The 18,687-nt window shown below is 37.0% G+C and overlaps 1 protein-coding gene across 5 annotated transcripts in view; it reads right to left on the bottom strand.

The window, feature by feature from the left end:
* Nucleotides 1–18,687, bottom strand: part of Fancd2 (Fanconi anemia complementation group D2) — an 883,021-nt gene that overhangs the window by 633,505 nt on the left and 230,829 nt on the right. For 4 of the 5 annotated variants that reach the window (XM_090413132.1, XM_090413256.1, XM_090413216.1 and 1 more), the window contains one exon: nt 7,847–7,882. The exons of the other annotated variant lie outside the window; for it this stretch is intronic. In XM_090413132.1, the coding sequence (XP_090269258.1) occupies nt 7,847–7,882 (36 nt within the window). The remainder of the gene's footprint in view (nt 1–7,846; nt 7,883–18,687) is intronic. 5 annotated transcript variants of the gene reach the window in all.

Here is an 18,687-nt window from a genome sequence, read left to right as displayed (position 1 = left end):
TTTGGATTGTAGCCACATATTTAGGTCATTCACATGCAACGAGATGTCAGTCACAAAGGCAAAGTCTGTCATCCACTTCGGATCGTTAAATTCTGCAATCGGATTCCCCTTGATTTGCATGAACTGCTGTATTTCGCTCCTTAAGTCAAAGACTCTTTTAGAAACTTTCCCTCTGCTCAACCAACACACATCACTATAATAAACCACATTGCTGTGATCCGCTTCACACTCTTGGGTCAAAAACTCTTGGAAATGACGATGATTCAATCCTCTTGTCCTAATAATGTTGAGGACATTCACAATAATTTTCATGACATTCTCAAATCCAATAGTTTTCACGCAAAATTCTCCTGGTGGATTAAACAGTGGTAATGGATGAAATCTTTTCCTTCTAGTTCCGGTTCTTTCCGTAGCAGCGCAAGAAACCCTTCGTTCTTTCCCACCATAAAAGGGGCACCATCAGTTACCTCCACATGAATAACAGCTATGGAAATTTAAACATGGAATTAAAATATGGAATTCACATGCTGTGTTAGGGATAATGGTTTGTTCAACTTTGCAGAAAAATAAGTTATTAGCATATGTCAACAGTGTAGTAGTCATATTGAGAGATAATGATTCAGTATACATCTTTTTTTGGTTTTTGGAAACATTCTGCAAAATAAGTGGATTAATTGTCAATGCTGAGAAGATAAAATTAAAAGTTCTTGGAGAGTGGGATACCAGAGACATTCTTCTTTTGACTAACATCTAAGAACCTCTCACCATACTCGGAAGTTCCTTCTCCATCTATACAATATCTTATATTTTATAGATGGAGAAAGAAATTCCATTCCTTCTCCATCTATACAATAGATGGAGAAGGAACATTAGAACACTATATTAAAACATTAAAACCCTATAATACTGGAAAACTGGGCTAGACAAATCAATGCTACTATTCAATATGAATAATAGCATGTGATTTGTCATCTTCCTACAAAAAAAAAAAAAAGATTCACAAACCAATGCAAAGAACAATGGACTAAAAACACAACCCTGCTTGACTCCTTTTTGAATTTTGACAAGGTCTGATAGGAATCATTAACTGGGAGGCAGATAGTTGTGTTGGTATAGACTCCTTTAATAGTAGACTTTTGTCCACAATTTGCTGGAGGATGTGGAACAGAAAGGGATACAGACATTATCAAATGATTGAGTAAGATCCGCCAAGAGTACTGCCATTAGCTGCTTTTTTTTCCCAAGTTAACTAGGAGAGTAGATCACATAACAGAAACACATTAAATTCTACTGCTCAACCTAGAACTCAATCTTGTGTGCTTTTAATTAGGTATTGCATTCCTACTTTGATCCTGTTATTGATAACGCAGAAAAATATCTTATAGTCAGTATTAGATAGAGAAATAGGCTCCCTACTGTTGATTAAGGTATCATCTCTATTAAATTTTGGAATGAGGACAGTATGGCTTGTTACAAATTTACTTGTAACTTGGACAAAAAGAATAAACAATGTAACTAGAATGGGAAGCATAAAATCCAAGGTGGCCTCACAGTAATGTGAGGCCACCTGTCTTCTATTTCCCAGATCATCAGATCACAGAGATTTTCTTCTATGGATGCGAAAACTTCAGATGCTGTAATGGGTTTGTCGAGCCCATTTGGAATGTGAACAGGAAAGCTATTAATGTTCCAAGAGTTATAATTTCCCACAGGTACTATTGTTTTCAAACAGATTTTTTTTATAGTGTTTCTGAAAGGAATAGGGAACGTCTTGTGTCATGGATGTGTCTTTACCATGCATACAGATTTGGGTGATAGCTTTTTGTTTGCAGAATTTAGTGAACTGCATTCTTCAGTAGATAGTTCACTAAATTTCTTTCTTCCACTTGTTTCAGCCTTTTCAGTTCAATCTCTATGTGGATGCCTCTAATCTCTAATGCTGCTCTGCTGCATTCTATATCACTGCACTGTTTGCGAAAAACCAGCTTCTCTCTTTACGCAAGTCTTTCAACATTTTTTTTTTTTCTTTTAAGGAAACCTGCTCCTTTCCACATTCAATCATATTCTGTTTTACTGCTGGTTGGAAATTTAACCACATATTCCACTACCAGGTAACTGATAGGATCTGATATGTTATTGTCAAGATGTTTTACCTGATCTATCCTGTTTATAAAAAAAGAATAGATATAAATGTAAACAAGACAGAAATCAATACTTTGATTCATATAAGTGTAAGCTTAGAAATTAGGGTTGTGAATCTGCCATATGTCGATTACTTGAGCATTCTAAAGACATATTTTTAGCTGTGCAGATCCTACTTTTCCACTTCTGGAATGTTCTCCTATTTTGTCTAATGTGGGGGTTTTCAATATAATTCCAATCTCCAACTGCTATGAGGCAGTGGGCACCATATAAATATGGCTGCCCAGATAATTTTTTTTAAAATTTAAACTGGGCAGCCATATGTTATTCTATTTTATGTTCCATAATCTATTTTATGTTATTTATTAATTTACAAATATATGAACATTTGTAAATTAATAAATAACATAAAATAGATTTAACTTTCATATATATTTTTATTATTGTATTTACTCAAATATAACTCGCACCCCTGATTTTACTTCACAAAAAAAGAAATTAAAAAGTTTCGCATATACCTCATACACACAAAAAAAGTTTAGACACATTCACGTCGAGGAGATAGTACTCACAGCCTGTGGTAAACAACACACCCTCCCCAACAGCCACAAGAAAAACAAGTAATTTTATTGTATCAATGAATAAGTACAGAGACATCTGCAGTGTGTGTGTGTGTGTGTGTGTGTGTGTGTGTGTGTGTAATATATTTGTCAGCAAATAGTGCAATTAGATACAACTGGGATAAAAATGGCACTAACTAATGAATTACCTGTCTCCCTCCCACAGAAACTATGCTGTATAGACTAAAGCAAAACCATATGTTGCACCAACAAAGTATCTAACTAAAAACTATTGTCCAAACATTTCTCCAAATTTTCAATTACATGAAATAAGTGTTTGTTCGATTGCATTTGAAATTTCTGATGTCATCAAGACAGATAAAATTCTACTGGGAATTGAAACTAACATGCCATTTAATGTGTGTGTAAGTTCACCACCAGCCCAACACAGAGGCAGCATGCAAATAAGTAGCAATAAAATTCAATGAAAGGTTGAAACTTTGTGTCAGTTGAGCCTGCCCACGTGACACAGAAGTGATATTATACACACACAGCAATGAGAAGTCCTGTTGGAATGATAAATGGCCAAAACACCACCCCAACATGAAAGTGTTAAAACTAATGTATTTATGTTCTTACTAAATAGCTTAAGAAAATTACAAGGTACAATAGAATATACATTAAAATAAATTTTAATACACTTCCAATATTTCGGCAATGTTAAGTTGCCATTATTACAGGAACTTAAATACAAGACGTGCACGCAAACACTACACACAGTAAATGAGGAATGAAGCAGGAAGCTATTCTTTCTCCTAGAAGTCCTGATGGTGCCCCTAGCAGGCAATGTTGGTATTCTTGGCCGATTGGGCAGAAGGTCTTCTGATGTAGGTTTCCCAAATTTGGGGCAGTCTCATGCACCCAAATTTGTTTAGGTTTGGATTGTTTCTTAAGGCTGATTCCATGAATAGTAATCAGCCCTTTATTTCATTATAGTTTCTGAAGGTATTTCAGTTAAAGAAAACTATTCTGCCTCCAGTTGATGACAGTGATCATGCAGTATTCACTTGGAAATACTGCATGATACTTGGGAAGTTTATGAATATTTCATTCAGAAAAGGTTACATGCTGAACTACAAAGCAGGAAATTATGACCAATTGACAAGTATATCGGGTTCAACAAAATGGTATCGGTTGCTGGATGATGTAAAATCTGGTATGAAGAAAAAGTAGAACAAAATTTTTCCATACCGATTTTACTTATTAATAACAAATTATGCAAAGTACTTGTAATTGAATTAATGTTTAACTCAAATTTTTTGCTGTATTAAACCTGGTAAAATATTAGGGTAAATTGTTAAAATATTTAAGAACCACTGAAATTTTACAAACAAAGAAACAGTTCAGACAGGATTAGACATGTAGACCTGAGGCTAGAGAAAATCGTGGAGGTCAGCAAAGTATGGGTTTTCCCGCCAAAACTCAACGAGAGCGCGGGCGGAGAAAATCCAGGCGGTTTAATCTGATGCTGTTCCAAGGGAAGAGTAGGATAAAAGGAAGAAATTGAAGGGGCCAAGCGCTCTGTTCCTGGCACTTGTTTCGAAGAGGTTCCTGTGTCCAGCTGTTCCAAGGACAGGAGAGTCACGTCACGTCCTGCCAGCAGAAGTCCGACAATGATAGGAGGTTCGTAAAAGCAGTGACAGTCTATTCCAGAAGTCCCACCGCGAAGTTTCTTGACGATCTCTGTGTATGCTGTATCATCATTGCCTTGAACTAGTGCCCAAATGTGGTTTTCACCTGAAGGAAGAGGAACGTGTTTGTTGATCTCCAGGATCGAGTGTACTGAACTAGCTGACAAGGTTACAAGTAAGAATTTTGTAGAACTCTCCTAGATGAAAATTAAGGCTAAGAATGCTGATCCTATAGTTAGCTAGCATAAAGAACATTTGTGAAGTCGGAAAGCCGCACTTTAATTAATTGTGAACTAATTGTTTACAGAGTTCAGAGAAATTTGTTAATGTTATGTGATGAAAGGGAAGTTGATTGTAAAGTTATTTATGCCTGATTTGTTTTGTTGCCTGAGTTAAATCAAGTTAGAATGTGTAAAAAGTCTAACCATGCGTCTGATTGTTACGAATATGCATATATTGTCCTTGTCAATAAGCTTAAGCGAGAAATGCTAATCTAATGAAGAAAAGCACGTCTGGAGAACCAGACATGTGCCTTTCTTTGTCTCCAATGTTATTTAGCTGAGTTAATCAGAGACAGACATTTTGATATGTGTAGATTTAACCTTTGTAATTGCCTTGACTGAGAATGAATAAACTGTTTGCATGCCTGATTCTACCTTACCAATGCACTGTCTCATTCCATAACAATCACTGGCTATTCTATCTTCAGAACCTGTGTGTTCTGAAGATAGAATAGCCACAACTGACTGATATCAAGTTTAAACATCATTAGGATTAAACTTTAGAGGTATTTCCGTGTTGAGCTCGATATTTCTCTTGCATGTATGGAAAATATGTACAATTCCTCTATGCGACCTTTAATGGTGCAGTTGAAAAACAAATAAATTTTTAAAGATCGGTGTAAGAGAGAGTCAGCAAGAAAGACAAAGGAATCGGTTCCAGCCTGAAGCACTTCCTGAATCTTGACTACGCACACATGAAAAATAGCATAAGGGGGGGGGGGGGGTAAATTATAGCCAGAGAGGATTAAGAGAGATTGAACTAGCTCAAGCAACAACTACAAACTCGGTAAATACAACTGATAGGAAAAAGAATATAAAGGCGCAGTTTGACGGTTTGATAATAAGTAATAAAATAAATAATATCAGGTACATACACCTAATATATATAAAATAAAAAAGGAGAGATTATTACAATGGGAACAATTAAAAAAAATACTTGAATGATGCAATGTCACAATGCATTCCAAAAGTTCAAAGAATAAATAGGATAGGAATCAAATGGATGTGTAATCTTATTAAATGAGAGATTCGTAAGAACCGGATGGTGTGTAAGGAATGCTATGTGGATAAGGATGATGCCTGTTATGAAAATTATAAGCAGCAGACCAGAAGAGTTACAATATAAATCTTAGTGCGAAAAAAAAAAAAACTGGCACTGCAGGCTAAAGACAACCTACAAGAATTCTATTGATATGCTGCAAGTAAAAGAAACAATGACTATGAAATAGTGTAGATGGTGTTAGGTGACAGATGCAGAAGAGATTATTCAACTAATAAGTGCATGCCCATTTTGCTAAAAGCTATCAACCTGGTGTATGCAACACTGAGTTCACTGCTACCTCTTCTGAAGAAACTCAGGTATATGAAGAGCTATTGTACAAACTGTAAAAGAAATCAGCATTAGGGACTGATGGGATATCAGCACAAGTGCTAAAAGAGTGTTCAGCTAAACTGGCTATTCCCTTGACCAGGCTATATAATCTCGATACAGGGAAGATTCTGCAGGAATGGAAAGAATGTATGGTAATTCCATTGCACAAGGATAGTGCAAAGATCAAAGAATCCAATTATCGACCAATCATCAGGAGTGATAGTGAGGATTTGAAAAAATTGGTTAGGGGTTATATTCAGAAATGGATTGACAGTGAATCTTTACTTTGCAATGAATAGCATGGATCTACTAAGGGAAGGTCATGTTTTAACAACATGACCACATTCCATAATAATCTTACTATTGAACTAGACAAAGGGAATGGATACACCATGATACTTTTGGATTTTGCTAAGACTTTTGACAGAACACAGCACAGAAGACTGTTGCATAAATTGGAGAATATGGGTTTGGCCTCACCTGGGGAAATAATATTTTTTGTAGGCCTGGTTGGCCGAGTGTTTAGCATATCCACTCTTCAGCAAAAAGGCTGCAGGTTTGAATCCCACCATAGGCATGGATGTTTGTGATTGTCTGTGAAAATACTAGTGGTGTCATGTAATACTAATAATAATAATGATGATTATAATATATTAGTGTGGTTAAGATGACTGAATGACAGATATCAGAAAGTGGTATACAATGGAAGTGAGCCTGCAAGATTAAGGTAACTAGGGGTGTACCACAAGGATCAGTCCTCGGTCCACTGTTATTTAATCTGTACATTAATGATATTGGGATGGATTTGAAGGGAAACATACAGCTATTTGCTGATGATGCAAAGATAGGTAGGGTAATAATCAGAAATGCTGCTGATATGCAGTACTTGCAGAATAATTTGAATAAGAATGGAATTGTCGGCATGGGAAAATGGACGTCAGTTCAATGTCAAGTCATGCACTTCACCTGATTGGATATCCAATGCCGTATTATATTGGTGGGATTATGCCAGAAAAAACCGATCAGGTTAGGAATCTTGAAAGTGTTAGTAGATAGCAAACTGAAGTTCAGGAGACAATATAGCAAAGATGGCAAGTACAACTCAAAAGATAATTGCAATGCTAAAATGAACTTAATCATGTAAAGATGTCATTTTGCCTCTTTACAAGGCCTTGATAAGACCTCACTTAAGCTATTGTGCACAGGTCTGATCTCCTGGTTTCTGTTCTGATTCTGATATAGTGGAGAGAGTGCTAAAAATATTAGGATTAGAGAGATTGAGAATTGTAGACTGCAGATACTAGCAAACAGGAGAAAGAGGGGGGGGGGGGATATGATTGAGACAGAGAATTTCTGAAAGGGTCATACAGGAATTCAGTTGATGAAAGGCGTTAAAAGGACAAGAGGGCATTCTTGGAAGCTGAGAATGAATTCCTCTAAGAAGAGGGTGATGGCTAAATTTTTCTCTCATAGGACGGTGCATGATTGGTAATGGATTACCATTGGATGTTGTATGTGTGCAAGCAATGTGAATAAATTCAAGAATATGATAGCTGGTGCGTGTAGTAAGTGGCCTCTCTCAATGAGACCCTGACTCCCTGGAGGTCTCTCTTAATAATAATAATACACTATATTAGTAAGAAATTAAATGAAAAATTACATTAGCAGGTTTCAGTCTGGATGCTCTGACTGGAAGGTACCATAAAGAAAAGCAAATATCAATGATGATTCACTTAAATTATCATTTTTTTTAATACAGAAAATCATTTTCAATACTTGCTTCTATTGAATCATAATTACCTTGTGTTCAGATGCCACAGTAACAGCTTCAATTGCCTAAAAAAGGAGAAACAGAGATAATAATACTTCCAATTTCATTAATTGCCTTTATAAGCCAAAACATTTACCTTCTTATTGGAATCATATAGATTTCTAGTTAGCTTAGGTAATCTAATGTTTTATAAAAAGAATTTTATTTTTATTTTAATATTCTTAATTTCATTTCATTTTTATTAAAAAAATTTTTTGGAGAAAAATCACACTATACCCAGTCATTAAATAATAAACAATTTGATTTATTCTTGTCAATAATAAGAAATAAGATGAAATCGGTTGGTGTTACCTGTAGTTTAGGCTGAAACATATTAACATATGTATATATTAGAAAAAATACTCTAACATCTTTAATTCCTAAACAGAGAAAAAAAAAAAACTTTCTTTAATTAGAGCAATGAATAGTCAGTCTCTGCCATCACTTACAGTGAAAACTATCAATGAATTCATGCTTTCACAGGAAAAATTGCAGTAAGCAAGTGATGCCATTTCCTGGCCCTAATCTCAAATCAGTACATGTTATGTCTGAATAGTGTGAGATAAAAGAATTAGAAAATAAGAGAGAGGGCTATGAGCACTGCTGATCTTAAAACTCGATTTTATAACAAAACACCTTCTGCTGCTTCCTTAATTCTAACAGCAAACTTATTACTTAAGTATAGGTTATACTGTTCAGTATAATGTCCCAATTATACCACATAATTGTAAAGTTTGAACAGCTTCAAGATTAATAAAACTTATACAGATTCTTGTTATATTCCTGTGATTTCTTAATAGTCAATCTTAAAAATCTTATTTTGACAACCCTGTTTGGACAGAATTTATCTTGTTACCCCACCCATTGTCTACAAGTCATGTATCTCTTTCCCTTGAACACTAAATTGGGAAGATTCTTTGCATTTCTCATATTCAGCTTCACTTCATTAATAGATGAGTACCATGATAGCTCTATTCCAATTATCTGAAATTTGACCTTCTATTCATCCCATCTGAGTTATGCATTGTGGCCAATGTAACAATTTTATAACCGCCATATGTGAGAATTTTTGTTCAGAAAGTTACATGATCTACCATTAAGATCTTCACATGATTTTATTTATTGAAATTATTATTGCTAGTTTAGGTAATTATAAATGAAAGAAAAGATGTACACTGAGTTACCTTTGCATTAGGACCCCCCCCCAACCTAATAATGCACTGATCCACCTCTCTGTGCAATCACTGTTGCACACACACCCAGGAACATCCATGTCTGCTGCAACAACTCCATCAGTTCACGCTAATTCTGTGGAGGAGGATCAGCAGGTCTTACACCCGTTCTAGCATATATATCCCACAAGTTCAATTAGTTTACATGATCTACAATTAAGATCATGGAAACAGGACTCATCACTCCAGACGACCGTCTTCCATCTGTCGAGGGTCCAGTGCCAACATTCTTTGGCCCATGTGAGGTTGTTTGCAATACCTAGCTGCAATCATGGGTACCCTTGTTGGTCTCTGGGTGTGGTACCCCAAACAAGGCACGGTACATGAAGCATGTGGAAATGGCTCAAACTGCCCTGCTATTGTATTGTTGGGTGAGATGTGACTGTTGCATGTCATTGCTGAGATACCAGTCATGACACCTGACACTCACCTCTGCTGATCAACCATGTGTGGCTGACCAATGTCAGCCCTTCTGCTGGATGTCTGCTCATAGTTAATCCAGTCCTGGTACATCGTTGATAGTAGTATGGAAACAACCAACAAGTACAGCTGTTTCCGAAATACGGGCACCTTCCCTAGGGTCCCAACTATCTGCATGGAGAGGAAGGGCGGGGGGTATATATTTATATATAGAAGAGATGTATAAAATTTGGGATACAGAGAAGAATATAAGAGAGATAGAAATAATTCTCTTTAAGAAATAAAGAAAGGTGTAAGGAATGAATGAGATATATTTTTTGGATTCCTTATTGGTTCAAGTTCCTATTAAGAAGTTTATGCATCTTCACCATTGTATTTTTTTGTTTTTGAGACAAGATTAGATGGAAAACAATTCTCTGTTTGTGAAAATGACAGTTGTTAAGTAAAAAATGCACTGGAACATTCCATATACAGTAAAACCCCTTTTTTACATACATTTATCTATGAGCATTTCAGGAGACCGATGGAAAAAACTGCAAATAGCAGGAAAGTGTAAATAGCAGGAAATGTAAAAAAACATTTTAAAAAAAGGCTAAAAGATGACTTACTGCTAGTATGTGAGTCTACATACTCGATTACAAAATTTAATAACTGAAAATAAATGAATTTACAGCCTTCCTTTCTTAGACACGCTAGTCACCTGCCAGCCTGATGGAACCTTGGTTTTCTCAGTCTATAGAAAACCCACCCATACAGGCAGATACATTCACCAACAATCCCACCACCCCTCCTCACAACAATACGGAGTCATTAGGACACTACACAACAGGGCTAAACTTATCTGTTCAAATTACAATGCCCTAACCACAGAACTAAACCACATTCTCAACACTTTCTTCCAGAAAGCCACAATAATACACCATAGTAAATACAAATATGAAAGGCTTTTCATGGAATCAGCTTCAGCCCTAAGAAACAATCCAAACTTCAACAAATTTGGCTGCATGAGACTGCCTCAAATTTGGGAAACCTACATCAGAAGACCTTCAGCCCAATCGCCCAAGAATACCAACATTGCCCGCTAGCGGGCACCATGAGGACTTTAGGAGAAATAATAGCTTCCTGCTTCTTCCTCACTTACTGTTTGTTGTGCCTGTGTGTGCACGTGTCTTGTTCTTAAGTTCCTTGAAAATGGCAACATGACGTTGCCAAAATATTGAAGTACATTAAAATTTATTTTAATGTATATCCTAGTTTACGTTGTAATTTCCTTAAATTATTTAGTAAAAAAAAGTAAAAAATACTTATATTTATCTATTTAAAATAATCTTTAATTGTTGCTTGTTTTTGCTTTTTTTTTTTTTTTTTGACACAGCACCAGATTGCTTCGCATTGAGTTCAATGCTTGACCTGTTTTTTACTATCGTGTTCAAAGTGGACATGGAGAGTCCAAGATCTTTTGCTAAATGTACACGTGCTCCGGCATGCCAATCTACACGTTGCAGAATTGCCATCTTTTCTTCTACCGAAATACATTTTCTGTCTTTTTTCTCTATGTTACTAACATGGATAATCCACCACCACAACTTGAAAGCAACTTTCACACGCTAAATTACGTAGCAGAAATTCTGCAATATCGATTCATACTGTGACTGAAAAATCACGGTACTGCTCATCACTACATTACTGCTGCAAGCGTGCAAGTCACCATGATGGCAGAAAAATGAAACTACAGCCGAAAGCAACGCCATCTGGGAACAGAAATGTGCAAATTTCCGCAGAAATCGATTCGAAAATCAGTATTGCCACCCAAGAAAAAAACACAAATCACAGGAAATAACGTCCACATCGAGTTGTTAATGGCGGGAAAACGATATATCATAAGAAGAGGCCTTTAAAATGGGACCAACGGAAAATGACGTTAATGGCGGGAATGTAAAAACAGGGTTTTACTGTAGTTGTTTTCTGTACTAGTGACAGTTTGAGTTTTATAGCTCTTTTGAAGACCACCTGATCAAATTGGTGCACAGCAGTCCATATGTGACCTGATCCAGATCTTATACAATGGAACTGTTATATTTTCTATGGTCATCATTTGCTGCGGCATTGTAAAATTATTTTTTCTTATTCTTATTGTTTTGTATCTTAAATTCAACTGTGCCTTGGTTAACCTTAATATGTTAAGCTCCCAGCACCTTATGTTTTTGCTGACTCTATGCTACTTTACTCTTAATTTTACTTTAATCTGCTTAACATATATCTTCAAATGTAATTTGAAGATATATGTTAAGCAGATATATAACATATTCAAATTGCCTGCATTTGAATGGACTTGGTGTGCGGAGACTGGAAAAAGTATTGCTGAATGAAGTGAAAATGGATGTGCAGAACCAGAGAAACTAGAACTACCAAGGGGGGGGAGAGGATATGCGGACATCAGTGAGACAGTTGAGTGTAAAAATTTATATGATGTACCCGAGCCAGTACTAAGGACAAAAAATGGTAATGGGACGTTTAGAATAACACATCAAGATAGGGGTGGGACAAAGGGATCACTGCATTTCATGTATACTAATGCCAGGAGTATTAGGAACAAGAAGGAAGAATTTTTGACCTTGATTGGCTCTTCCTGGCCACAGGTTATTGGCATTAGTGAAACATGGCTGACGGAAGAAGATATAGTTAGTGGGATAGAATGTGTAGGTTATAGTGTGTTTAGGAGGGACAGAGAGAATAAAATGGGGGGAGGGGTATTATTGATGATAGCTGATGAACTGCAGCCAAGGAGAATTGAAGTTGAACTGCAGGATAGAGAAAGGAGCACATTTGAAACTATTTGGTGTGAGATTGAGACTGGCAGAATAAAATATACAGTTGGGTGCTGCTATAGACCAGGTGATGGAATAGATGGTGGAGATAGTATGCATAAACAAATTGATGAAATGAGTGGAAGGAGGGTAATTATTATGGGGGATTTCACCTATGATAACATTGATTGAAAGGAGGAGAAGACACATGTGAGGAAGGAAATGGATTTTATTCAATTATTTAGGGATAAATATCTGAGACAGCATGTAATTGAAAATACTAGGGGATGAGAGTGCTTGAACTGGTAATAGCAGCTCAGAATTTGACTGTAATGAATATGACCATATTACCACCTATTGGTGAGAGTGATCATAAGGTCTGGGAGGTGGCTAAAGGTGTGGAATTTTCGATTAAGACATGGTATATGTGGAATTACCGTGCTGGCAAGTATGACAAGCTTAGGAGATTGCTTGGATCAGTGCCATGGCATGTACAACTGCAAGGGCTGGATGTCGATAGAGCATGAGAAGTGATCAAGGAGCATTTACAGGAGGTTATGGCTGATTGTATACCTAGGGTCCGAATAGTGAAACAAGTAGGGGTTAAATGGATGAATAAAACCATTAAGCTTGAGCTGCAAAAAAAGAAACAACTATGGAGGGAATTTAAAGAAAGGGGTGACCTGCAGACACATGAACGGTATAAAGTGCAGGCCAGAAGGGTAACGTGTGTGGTAAAAAAAAGCAAAAGCGGATTATGAAAGGAAACTATGCAAGCTAAAGAGAATCCCAAACAGTTCTTTCAATATGCTGCAAGAAAAAAAACTGTACAGGGCAAAATGATTTTAAGGAATGACGATGGTAAGGAGGTGACTGAATCAGTCTATTACAGAACCTTAATGTGAATACATCTGTGGGATTGGATGGTATACCGGCACAGGTCTTGCGTGAGGCGGCTAAGGAATTATCATTGCCCTTGACCATGTTGTTTAATCTGAGTCTCGGGTCTGGTTTAGTCCCAAAGGTGTGGAAAGAGGGGAAAATAGTTTCACTGCATAAAGGAGGATCCAAGACTACGGTTGTAAATTACCGATCAGCATATCAGGAGTCGTTGTCAAGGTCTTGGAGAAAGTAGTCAAAGGAAAAATACAGGAATGGATTGATGAAAATGAGATACTGTACAGGGGAGCATGGCTTTGTAAAGGGTAGATCATGCCTCAGTAACTTGCTCAAGTTTTATAACAAGGTGACGGCTGAACTGGATAAGGGTAATGGGTTTACAGTGATACTGCTGGACCTGGCAAAGCCGTTTGACAGGATACCACATGGAATTCTAATCCATAAACTACATCATATGGGGATGGATATAGGGTTGGTGAGATGGATAGGAGGGTGGTTGACAGACATATATCAGAGAGTGGTTTATTCAGGAGTAGAATCCACAAGACGGCCAGTGACTAGTGGTGTGCCACAAGGATCTGTTCTTGGACCACTGCTGTTTAATCTGTTCATTAACGATATAGGGAAGGATCTAAGAGGAACAGTTCATTTGTTCGCTGATGATGCAAAGTTGGGTAGGGCGATAGTGAATGCAGAAGATGTCAAAATCTTGCAGGATGACTTGGATAGATTGGAGTTCTGGGCTAAGGAGAATGGATGTCAATTTAATGTGACAAAATGTAAGGTTATGCATTTTGGGGTGAGAAGATTAGCAGCAGTATACCACATTAGTGGAACTGTACTCCAGGAGATTGATGAGGCCTGGGACTTGGAAGTGTTGGTGGATAGGGAGATGAAGTTGGGGGGGGCATTGCAAAAGTAGCTAAATCAGCTCATCAACTCACTTGGTTGTTGAAAAATACCTTGACGAGCAGAGACAAGCAAGTTATTGTACCTCTGTACTGAGCTTTGATAAGACCTCATCTCGACTACTGTGCCCAGATTTGGTCACCTCGGTTCCTTCTTGATGGAGAGGAGGTGGAAAGGATCCAGAGGCGAGTGACTAAGATGATAGCAGGTCTATGGAATGAACCATATGAGAACAGGTTGAAGATTTGTGGGTTGCAGAAACTAGTTGATAGGCGGAAAAGGGGAGATATGATTGAGACATTCAAATTGCTAAAGGGTTTCTATAGGATTAATTCAGAAGATATTTTTGAGATCAGGACTGGTGGTGGGAGAACTAGGGGACACCTATGGAAGCTGGGCAAGAGTGTGGTTAGCAGAGGTGTTAGAGCTGGGTTCTTTACTTTTAGAGTGGTAAATGAGTGGAATAAGTTGCCAGTGTCTGTTGTGGGTGCTATGACAGTGAGCGAGTTCAAGGCAAGGTATGATAGATACTGTGAGAATGTCGTATAGTTGTGTGGACATGATGTTTAGGATTTAGGGCCTCCCTCGATGAGTCTAAGGACTCCCTGGAGTCGCCCGAAATAATAATAATAATCTTATTGTTAATCCTCTTTAATCTGATCCTGTTCCCACTGCTAGTAAACAGACTTTAACTTATCACCCTATCTATGATATACAGGTTACCAATTCTCACACTAATCAATTAGAAAAATTTATTTGATTAACGAACTGCATCATTCAAATTGATCTAATGTAGTTTGAGAATTAAGGTAGGGAATACAGGCAAGATCATAGTTAATATACATAAATTCCTATAGCAAGTCCTGGTGAATCTCAATCTATAGTGCATGAAGATTTGCTAGTTTTTTAGAGATAGTGCATTGCCAAATGATCAGGCAAGGTAGTTAAAGAAAACACCTTATTTTAAGCTAGTAAGAAAGTACAATGCGCACACATCTAAGGGGAGAAGAAGTCTCTCTCTCAGCCTATTTAAAAACACAGTAGCTACAACATACAACTTTGCACATAACAGTAACTTATTCCCATCACAATGCTAGCCTATCTATAATAAGCATGTAGTTATTCCCTAAGTTACATCTTAACTCAATTCCTTCCATTATATGTACAAGTTTACAATCAATTTACCCTTTTGTAACCATAACTCATTATTTAACATTTCACTAACAAATACCTGTAAGCACCTTTATTATACAGACTAATTCCAATTGTAATATTCATAAACATCAACAAAATGTGCTTAGTTACAGTAACCTTTCACATACACAGTTCAGACAACCGAACTAAACTTCAGATACGTTTTCATCATGGGTCACAATCATTGCTTGGACGTTGTGGCAGTTCTCACTTTGGGAATTGCAGGACAAGGTCAGAGTGATTCTCTGTTACGACCACGGGTAGTAGCAATGTCCGTACATTTAAACAGGAGTTCCATCGATAACGGCCTTGCCTTCAACACCTGTAACTCCATCCTCTGAGAAAGAAATAAAACTGTGAGCCTAAAAATCGAGAACGCTGCTGGCTCACCTCAGTCCTATTTTATATCTTCTTTAATCCTAAGTTACAGATTCCAGGATTGCCCGCCAGCATGATGACGTCACTTCGGCTCCCTCCACTTGCATATCTCTATTGTGGGGGCCTATTTTTATGTTCGCAAGATGCTGAGAATGTTTGTTTTTACTTAGTCATCATTCTAATCTGTTAATCCCCTCTTTTCCCTTTTACATACCACTTAACAGAATTTTATTTTATGCATTTTACAGAAAATATATTACATTTATTTAATCACCACTAAATTCTATTTTATATATGTTTAGAAACCTCTGTAAAATCAAACTCGATGAGTTAATTAATTTAAAGAATCGTGACAGATTTTATGGAACCATCATCTCCTGACTTCTGTGTTTCATCATTGTCTGAATCAGCTGTATGGTCCTCATATTTTTAGCAACATGTTCCCCTAAAATTTAGGTCCATATCCATCACCCACTCTGCATATCAATTTTGTTTTTCCCAAATTTTGAAACCTTTGAAACTCTGAACTGGCAATCTCCATTCACCCAATCCATTCAAGACCTCTCGTGAAGCTACAACATCTGTTCACCTTCTCAAAGTTCTTTCTAACTTATCTACAAAAATCAGTGTATCATCATTCAAACTTTTCCCAATGTCATTAACATAAAAGTTAAACAGTAACAACCCAAGGATCTGTTTACTTCCCTCTTCCATGATATTGCTCCTTCATACACAATATGTTGATACCAATCAGAACCAGTCTCCAAACCAATGCATTAATCGATTATTCAACCTAATTGATTAATTACTAACACTTTTAATGTGGCAAGCAATCATACGCCTTTGCAAAATCTAAACATACCACTGTGTATGCATCTTCCTTATCCAAAGCACTTTTTTCCTCTTTTTTTATGTTAGGCCCATACATGGAGAGGCTAGTTAATTCAACCTATAGCACGGTAGTACTATGTATAGGTAGTGGGTTTGGGAAAGGAGGAACTTGAGAAACTTATTTGCATTTGATTTAAAAGCCTGCATATAGTGTTCTTTTTTGGAAATACATAATGGAGGAGACTGTTCCCAGCAATACAGCAGTAGCAGGGATCAGGAAGGAGGAAAAGAAACTTATTCTGTGAGTTTTGAGTTGGATTATGAAGGGATGTTGGATGGCAGTTGCACATATTCTAGTGGATTTAGTACAGAGTGGAGGTATTATGGATGCTATTTCATATGAACATTTGTGATGAAAATATTTATAGAACATACATGCATACTGCAGAAGCCAAAAGCTTGTGAGGAAGTGGATGAAGTGAGTTAGTAAGAGATGGGTTATTAATCACTCTGTTTGTCCTATTATGTATTGAGTCAAGTATTTTAGGCACCTTTTAAGGACCCCACTGCAAATGTGAAAGCAATAATCAACAGCTGGGTGGATTTATGATTTGTATAAGTTTAACAACTGTTCAGATATGAGGTAATGCCTTGAGCAAAAGGGAAATTCTGCCCAATTGTATAAATTGGGCAGAATTTCTCTATTGGCTCACTACATATTATTATTATTTTCTTAACCTCCATGGAATCACAAGACTCATTGTGAGAGGTCCAAACTATCAATACAAAGTATTGCACCACTCTTTAAACTCATCCACAATTTGCACTTTCATTGCCCTCTCAGGCAATGCATTATATGCTCCTACCATTTCCCATACAAAAAACTTACTTTCTTATCCTTTTACTCACTACTTTCTTTTGTAACTTGCAGGGGATGGCGCCTTGGTTTGTTCCCTCACTGCTTTTACCATATGAAAACTTTCCTCAATGTAAATCTGATATTAATTCTTCAACAACTTAAATGTCTCAATAATATCTGACCTTTGTCTTCTATCCACCCAACTCTATAGTCTTCATGCCCTCAGTCTATCCTCCTAATCAACATTGAATGGTCCTAAAACCATTTTTGTTATCTATCTCTGCACTGTCTCCAGTAACATCGGAGACAGTGCAGAGATACTTTGATCAGACCACATCAGAAATCCAGATGTGGTCTGATCAAAACTTTATACAATGGGGGATCACCCCTTTTCTCTGTTGTGGTCAATCTCCTCCTCCTCCTCACTATTGCAGCAGTTTTCTGAGATGTCTTCACAATCTTTGCAATATGTCCTTTGAACTTCAAATTTCTATCTACAATCATCCCAGGATCCCCTGCTTCCTTCACGTCTTCAAGTATAACTCCACCAAGTGAGTATGATGCATCCCATGTATGGATCTCCATTTCAATGCTTTACATTTATTTGTATAGAACTGATATCCCCTTTATTTCCCCACATTTCTGGCTTATCCAAATCCTCTTGAAGAACAAAAACATCAGCACTATTACTAATAACCCTTTCAAGCTCCACACTATCTTCAAACAACTGAATCGCTCACTGGATGTGTAACATCATTGACATAAAGATTAAACAATAATGGTCCCAATACCGAACTCTATATGGATCTCTAACTTTCCTACTCTCTGATATCTATCAGAAAACAAACTGCCAATTCAATCCATTTATGTTGCAACTTAAAAACCAACGTATTATGTGGCACTCCTGTCAAATGCCTTTGCAAAATTCAAAAAAATGACAGTATATGCCTTACCCTCATATGCGGCTATTAAAGGTAACCAGATTTCTTCTATCCTCTAATTTTCTAACAGAAAGCATCAGAAAAATTGCTTGTGGGGCTGGATCTGCATACCAGTAAGTCTTCTGGTCTACAGGGTAACTACTAATTGTGCTCAGTATTGTTCTCCAGAATTAACACTCATCCTGTATTAGTATACTCATTTAAAATCTCTTTAAAAGCATGAAAGTAAGCCTATATCCAGTCTATCCCAAAAGAGAGAGAGAGATGAAGTCAGCTGTCAACTAAGATCATAAGTGGTCAACTTCTTCGCTACCTAGAGGCCTATCAGTTGATACTTTCTCTCTCTTGAAGACAAGTTAT

This window comes from Typopeltis vanoorti, chromosome 1 (genome assembly GCF_054136105.1).
Source record: "Typopeltis vanoorti isolate ZY-2024b chromosome 1, IOZ_Tvanoo_1.0, whole genome shotgun sequence".
Taxonomy (NCBI): Eukaryota; Metazoa; Arthropoda; class Arachnida; order Uropygi; family Thelyphonidae; genus Typopeltis; species Typopeltis vanoorti.
The sequence above is the reverse complement of the archived record's forward strand: the minus strand, read 5'-3'. Positions and strand labels throughout refer to the sequence as shown.